Source organism: Pan paniscus, chromosome 8 (genome assembly GCF_029289425.2).
Source record: "Pan paniscus chromosome 8, NHGRI_mPanPan1-v2.0_pri, whole genome shotgun sequence".
NCBI classification, from domain to species: domain Eukaryota; kingdom Metazoa; phylum Chordata; class Mammalia; order Primates; family Hominidae; genus Pan; species Pan paniscus.
In genome coordinates, this window is record NC_073257.2 from 116,330,255 (window position 1) to 116,344,290 (window position 14,036).

General features: G+C 39.6%; 1 protein-coding gene across 8 annotated transcripts in view; it reads left to right on the forward strand.

The window, feature by feature from the left end:
* CFAP58 (cilia and flagella associated protein 58) overlaps window positions 1–13,115 on the forward strand; it is a 151,243-nt gene extending 138,128 nt beyond the window's left edge. For 3 of the 8 annotated variants that reach the window (XM_034931435.3, XM_008950888.5, XM_003825557.4), the window contains exons 16-18: window positions 5,600–5,719; window positions 7,978–8,111; window positions 12,324–13,071. In XM_034931435.3, the coding sequence (XP_034787326.1) occupies window positions 5,600–5,719; window positions 7,978–8,111; window positions 12,324–12,432 (363 nt within the window). In that variant the 3' untranslated portion in view covers window positions 12,433–13,071. The other 5 variants (XM_034931436.3, XM_055093364.2, XM_063607883.1 and 2 more) reach the window with 3 other exon arrangements.
* Window positions 13,116–14,036: the final 921 nt, after the last annotated feature.

Below are 14,036 nucleotides of genomic sequence, written 5' to 3' on the forward strand. Positions count from 1 at the left end.
TGTTAAGAATTACGGATGGTAGTGGGGGGATGGAAAAAGGACTGAAACCAAGCACAGAGGCAAAAATGTATTGCCTTTTTTTTCAATTCTGGAAAAGAGTTATGTGTGCAATTAGGATTTCTGTGTTTAAGGAGGCTGTTTAAAAAGTCAACACATTATTTAGTTGAGGAATGTAGTTTAAGAATTATGCTTACGGCTGGGTGCAGTGGCTCATGCCTGTAATCCCAGCACTTTGGGAGGCTGAGGAGGGCAGATCACGAGGTCAGGAGTTTGAGACCAGCCTGACCGAAATGGTGAAACCCCATCTCTACTGAAAATACAAAAATTAGCTGGGCATGGTGGCATGCATCTGTAATCCCAGCTACTCAGGAGGCTGAGGCAGGATAATCTCTTGAACCCGCGAGGTGGAGGTTGCAGTGAGCCGAGATGGTGCCATTGCACTCCAGGTTAGGTGAGAGAGTGAGACTCCATTTCAAAAAAAAAAAAAAAAGTTATGCTTACATTTTTATATTTATGTGTATCAGTATGTACATGCACATACAAGTAGTCTTTTCAGAGCCAATTAATTTGAATACATTTGCAAGTCTTATGAATTAAAAAAAAGTTTGAAACTACTTGAACTATCAGAAAACCTCTACAAATATTGAAGAGATCAAGGCAAAGTTGTACCTCAAGTGATTTTCTGAGTTATACACAACATACATAATAAAAAAATATTGCTCAAAGTGATGGAACTCATAGGACCAGCTCAATAAAGTGAATTATGCAAGCTCTGCTAACTGGAAGATGTTATTGAATGGTTTAATTCAAGTAAAAGTTCTCAACACAAATATATCTGTACCTGTATTGATGTATGTTGGTAAAATATGATGGGCATAGTTTGCTGACCTGACCGTGTAATTGCAGTCAATGAAATTATTAAGCTTCCTCAATAGAATGAGGAGAGCACAACAGTAGGTGCGAGTTATATAGAGAGAGATTCACCATGGTTCTGGCCTTAAAGGCTCAAAATTCAGTTGGAGAGAAATAATGGGTTTATAAAGATAAAATATTGTTGGTAGTAACATGATATCTGTTGACATTTTGAGAAAGAGATTTTCTGTATATTCTGTGAAGTAGCTTCTCTCAGAAGCAGTGGTTATTGAATAAAAAAAATCAACATTATCTTGAACCCATTGGGTAAGGCTGGAGTGAAGGCAAGATGGTATCTCTTTCCTTGGAGTTCTTGGCACTCAAGCATCTGAGTGGGTAGCTTTTGCCCTGGTAGGTGTAGATAAGCATGTGTCTTTGGTCTGGAGGAAAGCTGCCTGTTTCGCTTGAGTCAGCTTGTTCACAGAGTGAGGTGATTGTTCCCAACTCTCACCCAAGCAAATTGATGACTCCAGGGTGAGCAGAATCAATGCACTGGCATTTGCCAAATACAGATTCAGATGAAAATGGAATAAACTAGTTCCTCTCAGTCAGTTATTGCTTCGTGTAGGCGAGCTGAGGAAGAAGGGGTGCTGAGGTGCATGTTGAATGTGAACTACCTTCTGTTTTCAGCTGAAGATATAAACAGACAGTGATTATAAAACTGTAGCTTGGTGGGGAAAGGAGTTCTGTGAGAAACTCAATTTCTCCCTCTGAATTGTACCTGGAGTAGCACTGACTCTTATTTGCATAGGCTGTTCAGAATATGTCTGGAATTTCCATTGTGAGGTTACAGACTGCCACCATGTAATAACAGCATTATTGGAAGCTAATACTGTAATTAATTTCTTACTACCATACTTAGCTGATATTGACAATGAGATGTGCGATTACCCAGCATAACTTGGCAGATTCTTCACAGCAAAAGAATTCATAATCACATCTGATAGCCTGTCCAACGGAGAGAACAGGATGTCTAGGAAGAGGCTATCATTTCAAGGATGGACATAGTATGGTTAGTGCTCTCAAGACATGCTTAGCCAAAGAGAAAGCTAGTATTTTGGTATTAGTAGTTGAGCTTGATTCCAGTACAGCTGTTCATAAAATAGTGAGGCATGCTACAAAGCGATATTGCTGTGCATCACCAGAAAACTCTGAATAAAAGAAATGCCAAACTGAAGATGCAATCTTTTGTTGGTGGGGAAATAATATCCTCTTTATGATATTCTTATGATGTTTCATTGACATATGGTGCTTCTAACCAAGTGACAAATTAATTGACTAAAGAGAAATGGATGTGGCTTAGTAAAGAAGGACAGGATATGTATTATAAGGCAGCTGGTTCTGCCACTGCTGGCTTATGGAGACAATATACATTGGACAGCTAATGAGTCTCTGTTGCATAAGATAGATTCTCTTTATAATAGAATTGCACGCTTTGTCTCTAAATGGGGTTATTATACACACCATTGCACAATGTTTGAAGAGCTTGGTTGGCCCTTGTAGAGGATTACGAGAGAAATAAATTGGAAGACAATGTACTGAAGACCTTCAATCCATCAAACATTTCATATTTATCTAAATTACTAGCACATTCTCCAAAAATATGAATCTGTATGATACACAAGGCTAGAATGTTAATGCTGACCAGACTTTGCTTTATCAGACAGGTTTTCCACTGTAAGCATTGACCAAAATTCATGCACAGTGAAGCCGGGCAATACACATTCCAACAACTGCCCCCATTCCATTTGCCTCTGCTCTTCATGTATTCCACTATCTTAGTCCCTGAAGTTTCATTTGTTATTTCTTCTACCCACCATGAACACACAGGGCGCACTTGCCCTGGGTTATTTAATTCTCAGAACTTTTTGACTTTGACTACCCAGACAGTTTTAGTGGTAATTCAGTTTCTTCACTTTTCTCCATACTTGTGGGCCCTCACAGTTCAGTTGCTCGGCTATTCTTTATAATAAATCCATTTCAATTAAGGTTACAGCCTAGAAAGAAATACTAGGCTGGATGTGGTGGCTCAGGCCTGTAATCACAGCACTTTGGGAGGCTGAGGTGAGTGGATAAAATGAGCCCAGGAGTTGGAGACCAGCCTGGGCAACATAGCGAGACCCCGCCTCTACAGAAAGTACAAAAATTAGCCAAGCATGGTGGTGCATGCCTATAGTCCCAGCTACTTGGGAGGCTGAGGTGAGAAGATAGCTTGAGTCCAGGAGGTTGAGGCTGCAGTGAGCTATGATTGTGCCACTGTACTCCAGCCTGGGTGACAGAGTGAGACCTGGTCTCAAAAAACAAAAACAAAAACAAAAGAACAAAAAGGAAAGAAACAAAATATTGGAAGTGATGAAAAAGACAGGATAAATGACAACATCATTCACTCTGTGTCAGAACACTGTGCTTTCTATTAGAGGACATGGCAGGGCTTATTCAGATGGTGTAGATGGGGAGATGGAGGAGGTGAGTCATGCTCTTACCATCATTACTCTCTAATGTGGCTTTGAACCTGATTCCACTTTCTGGCTTGATTCTTCTATCCATGATATCATGTAGATGGAATTTTATAGCTCAATTTTGCCCAAATATTTTCAGGGTGATACCATGTCTTTGAGCCCCAGGGGAAGTTTTGCACAGGAAAGGTGATTCTTGGGGTATATCATCACTAGGTTTTTGACTTGCCAACGGACTGTGGAGGCACCATTAATTCCTGCTGATGCTGAGATCCTCACCTATGTGGTGAGGTGACAATATTTTGTTTCTTTCAAACTTTCTTCTCTGTGTCTTTCTCCTCTCAACCTACCAAGAGTAATTGAAGAGAATTACACCTGTGAAACATTTCAAGATGCTTGGAGTAAGATGGTCTTTCAGTTTAAGACATTATTATATTCCAAACCAGATTGCTTTCTCTCTGTCATTGTGAGGTTCTTTCCTTTGCAAGTCTATCTGTACTCTGGTATAAAGAAAGGTGAGCTGAAAGAAATGGACAAAACTGTTTCATGGACTTCTCCACATATTTATTACCCTCTCCAAATTGAATCTTGAAGCCTTGTCAGAAGTGTTATTTTCCCAACAGAGCAGGTGTTAAGTGTCTCTAGAAAATAAACTCACCTCCTGATATCTTTCTCCTTGCTTGCTACATCCATTTACTGTGAAGATTATATTGTAAGGTGTGACAGGAGGTGTTGTACAGCAAGGGAAGATCATCACTTTGTAATTTGATTTGTTCAAGTTCTCTTCTTTGGCACGGGCTTTTGGATTTCCTTGTCATTTCTGGAATTATTTCTTAAATGGTGAGTATTTTTTTCATATGTGTTTTTCCCAGAGCTTATTCCATCCAAATACTTTTTAAGTTGCATACACTCTTCTATAAGTAGAGCTATGTTTTTGTAATGGAGTTTCAATAATTTGGCCAGGGAAAAGGAAAAACCAAAACAAATGGTAACAATGACTAGTTAATGATTTTTCTTTCACCTGATTTTTTATGAGTTTTATATTTTCTGCTAAAAGCAGATTATTTGATAACAATACTAAGAATACTTAGCTGTAGGTAAAAATTAATATCCATTTGACTGAATGTTTCATTTAATGACAGGGCTTGTACTTACCACAATTATCTTAAGGAAATAAATGTGTACAGAGACTGATGAGTAGACACACTAGACTTTATCAATGTTTATTCAAATTATTGCAGTTTAGTGATTTGGAAATCTAGAATTGAGATGCTTTAGAAATAAATCTTTGCTTATATGTAATTTCTTTAGTTCAAGGGTCGGAAAACACTTTACAAGCAATTAAACTCTAGGATTCAAATGGGGATTTCATATTGTTTATTGTTTAAATAAAGTTACAGAATTATCATTTGCTTAGGGTTTCTAGAAAATCCTTTCTTTTAGGTCTACAAATATGCATACCCAAGTTTCCTTGGATATTTACCTCTTCCCTCAAGACATTTTCAGATTTCTTTTCTTCCCATGCCATCATATTTCTTTTCTTATTTTTTTCAGATGGGGCCTGGAGTGCAGTGGTGCACAGCTCATTGCTCCCTCGATCTCCTGGGCTCAAATGATCTTCTCACCTCAGCCTCCTAAGTAGCTGGGACTACAGGCATGCACCAAAATGTCTGGCTAATTTTTGTATTTTTCTTTTTTTCCTCTCTCTCTCTCTTTCTTTTTTTTTTCTTAAATAGAACCGGGGTCTCACTATGTTGCCCATGTTCATCTTGAACTCCTGGCCTCAAGCGACCCTCCTGCCTCGGCCTCCCAATGTGCTGGAATCACAGGCACGAGCTACTGCACCAGGCTATTATATTTCTTGAAAAACTCTCTTTTTTACTTCTTCCTGCAACCAACTCCTCCAACCAGAGTCAGTCACTCCCTCCTTTTCTTGGCAAGATCTTGTATCCTGCCCTTGTCTCCCAGTCCTTGTGATCTTATGTTCAGGTAGAGAGGAACTTTCTCTTACTCATTGTCTTATTACTTGTATCCAAATGTTGGGCACATTCCCAGCCCTTCATAAGGATTGTTTCAATGCATGACTGAATGAATCTGTGAGTGAATGTGATCACTGTGGAGCTGTGAAGTAGCTTGAGCCACTCCCAAATTGTGCTGGCCATGCAGTGAAAGGCATTTTCCCTGTTTTGACGGGGCTGTTTATCTCTGCTCCTGGTTCTGCTCTCCACTAGGAAAAGGAGAAACTCTACATGGAACTAAAGCACGTCTTGGCCCGCCAGCCTGGACCTGAGGCTGCGGAACAGCTGAAGCTGTACCGACGCACGCTGCATGACAAGAAGCAGCAGCTGAAAGTAAGTGGTAGCCCCTGTTCCTTCCTGGTTCCAGGGCAGCCACACTCTGGGGAGCACACCTGGACAAGTCCACTGACTCCACACAATGAGCCAGTCTCTCAATGCCACGATCCTCTGAGGTCAGCTCCCTTAGAGCTCTAGTCTAGGATGAGCCAGCAGACCTCAGAGCCATCCTTCTCTTCCTGGACTATTAGACAGCACCATTCTCCATTTCCAGAAAGAGGCAGGTAAGCAAGGGAGGAAAAGATGATGACAACAAAATGGAGATGTGCGGACAGGGTTTGGATGAATGATCTTGAGATGATTTATTAGAGTACTTGAAGGGCAGGGAGGAGCAAAGGAAATATTTTAACACCATTGACCAACTGAAGCAGACCGCCGTGCCACGGTGGGTCCCTGGTATTCCATCCCATCTGAAATAAACATACACAGAAGAAGTCCAGCCACTGCCCAGCCCTGAGGGCCTTGCTTCCTGACCAGCTGTCAAATATGTAACCATGAAAGGAAAATAAAATCAGGCAAGATTTTTTGATAGTGTGATTCCCTTCTAAGTCATATAAGACCCTCAGTTGCAGAGATATGGAGTGTTTTACTTTTATACGTGCCTTTTTAAAGTTTTCTCAAAAGTTGTGCATGTTCACACTATATTTTGAGCTTCACCTTCTAAGCAAGTACTTAGATATTCTTGGCATATCGGGGAAGTTTTACACACACAGCCACAGGATGAAGCATGTGCCAGTTGAATTCTGGCACTTCCTGCCCAATGAGGGTAATAATCGTTGACTTTCTGCCTGGGGTAAAATATATGCCACCCTACTAGTATAGCCCTAACCCCTTCAAAAATAGACACTGTAAAACTGCATCCTTTTATTTTAAAAGGGAAAATGAAACAAGTCTAATTAGAGCATTAATTTTCAATTTGTCACTCTGAGTGTTCATTTCACGTGAGTATCTTGAGACATAATTTGAGTTTTGCATAGGACATAATCTTTTGATTATTTTGTTCCTTTAAACAATTGAATATTGTGAAAAAACACATTATTTTCTTGTTTTCTCAGAGGTAGATATAGATTAGAAAAGCACAGAGCTGTCTTATTCACACAGAGCTCCGGGTTGCCTTCAAAGTCTCACAGGAGCCTTTTGTGAATTTAACCCTTTATCTCAGGAAATCCAGATTTTTTGCTCAAATGAAATGTGACCCCTCATGAAGAGGTTTAGAGGTGGGTGGTACTGAGCATGTCTGCCAGTTTGTCCTTGATACTTACCTACTCTTATAGGAAATTCCACATTCATTGTTTAGAAGGAGGGTCTTTGTTTCTAAGAGTTTAACTATTGAGACAGGTTTTTTTTTTTTTTTTTTCCCAGCATGAAAATTACGTTCTTTAGCCCATGATAACCTAATCAAGATCATTTTCACAGCAGTGAAGAAGAAAGAGCTCAGAAGCAGATGAACACTAAGAAGTCTAAGATCTCCCTTTTATGCAAATATTTAAAACAGCAAGCAAGAGGAAAAATAAATCCAACCTATTGCATGCCTGTTAGAACAATACCCTTCCTTTTCTCTTTTTGGTTTTGGTGGGCAGCACACCCCAGCTTTGGCATGCGCTATGTCCTATGCAGATGAGTGAATTCCCACTCTTCTTGTCCAGCCCAAGACCAGCAGCAGCTACCGAACACAGCAATGGAAGGAAGCAGATAGTCAGGCTTTGAAGAGTCCCGAAGAACACAGTAAAGAGGGGATAGGCATTCAGCAGCATCACAACCCTGGAAAACACATAAATTGAATGCTTAGTTAGCAGTGATGGCAGGATGACTTCAGAATAATTTTTTTCATAATCCTCAGATGAATCACACGCTCGGGTGATGTTTTTCTTGAATACTTTCTTTTTTTTTTTTAAGACTTTAAAAGCAATTTTAGACTGTGTGTCTGGGAGTTTTTCTGTCTCTATTCATGATATTCCTTGAAGCACATTAGACCATTCATCTGTGAGCCTGTTCGAATGTTGTCCAATAGTTCTCGTTTTAAGTAGGGGAATGATATTTTATTTAAAGTTGCAACCTGATGATGCATCTTCAGCCCTCAGCCAGGTTTCTACTCAGATGTGGACCCTGAGCTGGTGGAAGCATGCAGATTAATTGTGAACCTTGGGCATTGTTTTGCACCTCTAGCTCCACTGCGGTAAATGGTAGCAGATTAAAAGATTTCTCAGAAAAGGATATTGTATCTTTTGTTAATGCTGCTTTATTTGCCATGTTAGGTTTTGTCTTCAGAATTGAATATGTATGAAGTACAGAGCAAAGAATATAAATATGAGGTAGAGAAACTTACCAATGAGCTCCAGAATTTAAAGAAGAAATACCTCGCTCAGAAACGTAAAGAACAACTTCAAAAGTAAGAATTAGTCAAACGTCCTAATTTTGTTGTGCCTATTATCTGCACATAAGAAAATATTTGGTGAACAGTCACAGAGTTGCAAGTTTCACTGGGGTAAACTAAATCACAGGGTAAACAAATGACATGCTACAGGTCACTAACTAAGTTTGTATCAGAGCAAGATCAGTGTCTCATCTGATACTGAGTCCCCTCCTTGGGATTCTAACAGGGATCCATTAATATCTGCTCATTGGTGGATCTACCATGGAGCAGAGGAAATGTAATATGACTTTTCTCCCCACACTAGTCTATGGTTTGGAGATAATAATGTCGTAACTATGTTTGCAAATGAGGTTCAAAATCAGCCTTGTACAGCATATTCACATTTAAAACCACATGTGCTTTTGCTAAGGGACCAGGGCTTAGTAAAGCTGTTCTTTCTAATGATGCCCCTGTACCACTATAACTACCAGCAGTTCACCTATGTTTTATTTATTTATTTATTTATTTATTTTTGATTTTTTTTATAGCAACAGGGTCTTGGTATGTTGCCCAGGCTGGTCTTGAACTCCTGGCCTCAAACAGTCCTCCTGCCTCAGCCTCCCAAAATGTTGAGATTACAGGGTGAGCCATGGTGTCCTGCCTGCCTAGGTTTTTAGATAGTTATTATCTCTGAACCATCTTCTATGTCTAGTGACTGACTTCAGCATCTGCTGTGGAGGGTTGATGTGACCTATTCTTCTAGGAGATGATAATGAAGAGGTGAGGTTAACATTTTGGGTTTCAGGATGCTCCCATGTTGAAAAACAAAAGTTCTCTTCACATTGTTAGTATTATGTGCCTGATCCCAGGGTGAAAATCGGGGCCCAAATGAATCAGGTTTGAAACGAACTAGTTTTGAAACTTGGTTTGGCTGCGTGACATTGCCAAAATCATCCAGTTAATCTTGTAGTGACTCACGTTATGGGCTGAAATTCATGCTTGGTACTTATCCACATGGACATTTCAGGGACATGGTGAAATATGGCTTGAGTGCATTTGCCTATGATTTGTTAGTAGCAAAGTTATATAAGGTAACTGGATGCAAATTCATTTGCCAGTAAAAGTCTGCCCTTCTTGTAAATCAGAATACTCCCCCGTTCCACATTTAGATGCCAGTTCCATGGTAGAGTAAAATACTGCTATAATTTAGATAAGTCCATCTTAATGTGTAGGTCTACCAGCTATCTGTCTGGTTCGGAATCACTAGTGAGATTTATTAAACATACAGGTTCCCAGGCCATATTTCCAGATACTTGGATTCAGCAGGCTCTGGAAACCTGCAATTTAATAAGCTTCTCAGGTGATTTTCATGCACAGTGAAGCTTCAGAACCACTATTATTAACAATGTAAATTAAATGAATGCTGGAGTGGAAACACTGTATTTTTCTTTTAGGATATCAAGGTTGTGCTCATAAAATGTCAACATGGTTAATTTCCACATGAAGCAGGTGTCTAACTCAATGGTCTTCAAGCTCTTTGATTGTGCACCCTTATCAGTAAAACTCTTTTTTTGAGACAGAGTCTTACTGTGTCACCCAGGCTGGAGTGCAGTGGCACCATCTTGGCTCACTCTGTCTCCGGGGTTCAAGCCATTCTCATGTCTCAGCCTCCCAAATAGCTGGGATGACAAGCATGCACCAACATGCCCAGCTAATTTTTTTTTTTTTTTGTATTTTTAGTAGAGACAGTGTTTTGTCATGTTGGCCAGGCTGGTCTCGAATTCCTGGCCCCAAGTGATCTGCTGGCCTTGGCCTCCCAAAGTGCTGGGATTACAGGCATGAGCCACTGTGCCCTGCCAGTAAAACATTTTTGAACTTGCAGATCCCCTCATGCATATGCATATATCTTTTAAATAATTTTAAAATTTCAGAATAGTTTTAGATTTACCTGCAATGTATTTTAATATATAAATTATATGCAGATACCATTGCCAGTTTGTAACTCTTAGGCATAATTTTTAAATTTTAAAGATAAAAGTGTTAATAGATTTATTAATAGATACATAAAATAGTAAGAAATAATAAATTAATAGAATAGAAATGAAAGAAAATAATCAATTAATAAAATTAATAGAATAATATCTTCTTACTACCCACAATGGATCATCTCATTCATTTTTTAAAGTTCGTACACTCCATTTGGAGACTGATGGTCTAGTTTACACTGTTATAAACAGCTAGCTTGGCTGTTTATTATCTTTCTAGAGCTGATTAATTTTCTTGCCTTGACCCTGGGGTTTGGCCTAGTCTTCTTTGACATTACTGACTGCTAATCTTGCTCCCTCTCCTGCCCCAAAGTTTGATGGGCACAGAGAGCATGAGCTGTCCAGATATTGGCTCAGCCCTTCTTGATGGGTCCATCCACTAGCACTGTGCTGCTCAGCAGTGTGCCACTTGTGGCCAGTGAGATTTAAACAAATTACTGTGAAATCAGTTCCTCAGTCTCACTAGTCACATTTCAAGTGCTTTAACAGCCACATGTGGCTAGTGGCTGGGTATAACAGAAAGTTCAATTGGGCAGTCCTAGAAAGTTCTAGAAAGCTCTAGAATCTTTGCCTTTACCTGTCCTCTTCTTGTCCTTACACGCTTATTACTAGTAGCCACTCTGACCTAGTTAGGGTTCCATTGGTGGTTCCATCTACGTGGGGATCCATAAACTGGTAGACAGAGATTAGTTCATAGGAGAATAGCAAAAAAGATGCTGAAGAAAAAAATATGAAGAGGCAAGAACAAAAGTGCTGAGATGGTATAGACTGGAAAGAAGAAGGCTGAGGGAGTCATTATAATGGTCTATAAATACATTAAAAAGATAATATAAAGGAGACAGTATTCCCATTAGTCAGCTTAGACCAAGCCAGAAGCATTAAGTGTAAGCTCCTTCAGGAAAAGAAAATTCAGGTTATTTAAGGTGAGAGAGGGCAGGGGGAGGGGGAGTGCTGCCGCCTCTAACACCAGTCAAGAGCCAGACGAGTTGCCAAAGTACAGGAAAGAATTTGTTTTGCTGGATCCACTCAAGGCTAAAGCTTTTGTCCTATTTATGGAGAATGGTTTTTCACAATAATGAAATCAATTCTGCTGAGAGACAGATGGGTTGGTTACCAATCCTCTACAGGTTCTCTCCCAATGGAATAATTTAGAATAATCTCTGTGGATGTTCTCTCCACATATGCCCTTAACAAAATAGCAACTCTTATCATTTTGTACCTTTTACCTTCTTTTGTTTTTCTTAAACACCCCTCTGCTCACACTGTGATCCCAAACTGCACCTGCCACTTCCCCTGTCTACCCTACTCCACATCCCCAGGCTGATCTACAGTCTGCAGTACCAGATTCTTTTCCAAAAGACAGTTTGTTCCCCTAGGGTGAGTCATTCATGATTGTCCAATCTAATTGGTTTTGGTCTTAGCAGTTTGCTTAATTTTTATTGTTTAACAGGGTTTCCAAAGGTGTTTTCTTTAAGACCCCAACTATATGATAACTTGTGTAGATCTAGGTTACTTCTGCAGGAAACATGAATATGAGTGTGTGTGTGTGTGTGTGTGTGTGTGTTTGTGTGTGTGTGTATTTAAAGGACATCTATATAGAAGTTACATTGTTGATTTTAGGGCAGAATTCCCTCATCCATTGCCAAAAATACTATTTATCTTCCCCAGCTTTTCTTGTATCTTCAACTATTTCTAGTAATAATGGTTGCTTGTCTAGGGTTACAGGAAAATTTGTGTTTTATAAATGTCCAAGTTTGATGAAGATACCTTCTGTGTAGTAAATATTTATAAGTTTCTACCAGAACTTTGCAATATAAAAGTTGATAAATGATGAATTAGTCATTATAATTGAGCCAAGAAAAAGATTCTTCTGACTGATCTTTGGAGCTAAACAAATGTTTTATAAAACAGGAAGATGCTTCCAAGTCAGAAGTCACCAAATACATAGTGCTTGGGTTATAATGAGGTCTTCTGTTCATATTTAAATAAACATTAGGAGAGCATATTTTGCATTTAATTGTCTTGCCCTAATTTTATGTTTTTTTTCAGTGAACACCTAATTAGATTTAAACAACTACCTTGTCTAAAACTAGAAGCTGTAATCAAAGTAGTTTTCAGTGGCTAACACACCCTAGGATTATCAAATGTCAAACTTAGACAAAAAGGATGTTAAGGAAGCTAACTTTCACCTCCTCTCTTACAGAAACAAGGACACAGCACCCATGGATAACACCTTCTTAATGGTCAAACCAAATGGCCCTGGTTTTACTGGGGGCGGATTTCCTCTCAGGTCAACCAAAATGACGTTCTAACCTGAAGCTGCTGGCTGTTTCCAGTTGAACAACTCATGAAATCTGCTCTGGGACATTTTGGGGGAATCTCAAAGTCCTTGGATCATAGAACTGAGTGCTGAGAATCCAGGATGGAAAGAAATGCAGAACTATCATAGTCACATACATATAAGAGGGATGGTGTTTTGTCTGGTCCACGTTGATATTAACAGATCATAATTCTCTCTGTTCAGTTAGGCTGACCTATTGCATGAAGTAAATCTTTTGTTGCTACCCCATTGATTGAAATGTACTAGACCTTAATTTCTTTATTACAGACATTGGTGTACTTGAAGGTTTTGTATTTAAAAGTATTTTTGAAATGCAATGTGTCCCCTCTCACCTTATTAACAATAATCTATTTTAATTATTCCTCATTAACAAGTCATTGCATGAGATGAGAAAGAAGGACAAACTCTTAAGAATTTAAAAAGTGTTTTGAGAATGATTTCTATATGGAATTTCTTTTCAGGCCTGGAATGGGAAAATCTATTCCAAAGAGACACACTAATAAATACTTCATTATAAAAAATAAAAAAGAATCTTTGTAGAGATTTTGATACTTGTTTTGGTAGAGTATGTAATTAAAGTTTAAAGCTACTGTGAGAAATGTTTAACAAGAGCATTTTATTCACAGGAACCGAGACCATGAAATGAGAGACTTGGGCTGGTCTCCTATCCTTTCTAGGCCTCTGTCCTCCTCCTAGACTTGAGAACACAGTTATTTAGCATAGGCATCTGTTTGGTTCCCAGGCTGCCAGCATTTTGAGCCATTGAATCCATTGTGATTTTTTGTTGTTGAAGCCACAGTTATTGGGGCATCCATTCAGAGTTTTCTCATTAAGAGGTTTCATTCAGTTATATTGTGTGAGGACACTCTGACCATCTCTCTCACAATAACTTGACCTCTGTATTTTTAAAAAATTTTTGAGGAGTAGCTCAGGGATGACAATCACAGTGTTAATGGATCATAACATTCCCTTTGTGCCAAGGGACCAAGATTTCCCTTGTGCAGAGCAGGAGTGTTAATGACCTGAGATGTTTGTTTAGACCACACACGGAGGTGGGTCTTCAGAGGGACCTTCTGGATGTCCTGCGTCACCTTCAGTTCACTACATGCCAGTCTCCACTCTTAAATGAGGTTCTCCAGAAGCAAAACAAAGACATTGGTGTCAATGAAAGTGATTTATTATGAAGTGATCCGAGGAAAACCAGTAAGAGGATGGTGAAGTAAGACAGGGAAGGGAAGGAGGCTGAGAAGGATGCAATATTATGTCCAGTTCCATGATGGGAGACTTTGGCTCCATCTTGGAGGAGAGCTGTGGAGACAATGTAATCACATCTCAGAGTTGTCTCCAGGAGGAGTGAGGGGCTGGGATATATCTCCTATGCTGTCTGTCATTGGCCAAAGACTGCTCTGGAGGGACCCCTCTGGTTCTCTGCTTGTAGGCAAAGCAGGCTTTGGCAGCTTGGTGGCAGCCCTCAGACAGAGACCACAGGTGCTGACTCTTGGAGGTGAAAGTGGTTAAGGGCTCAGGGGGAAATGAGTTGGGCAGTGTCATCCTCTGCTTCTCCCAAATGGGCCC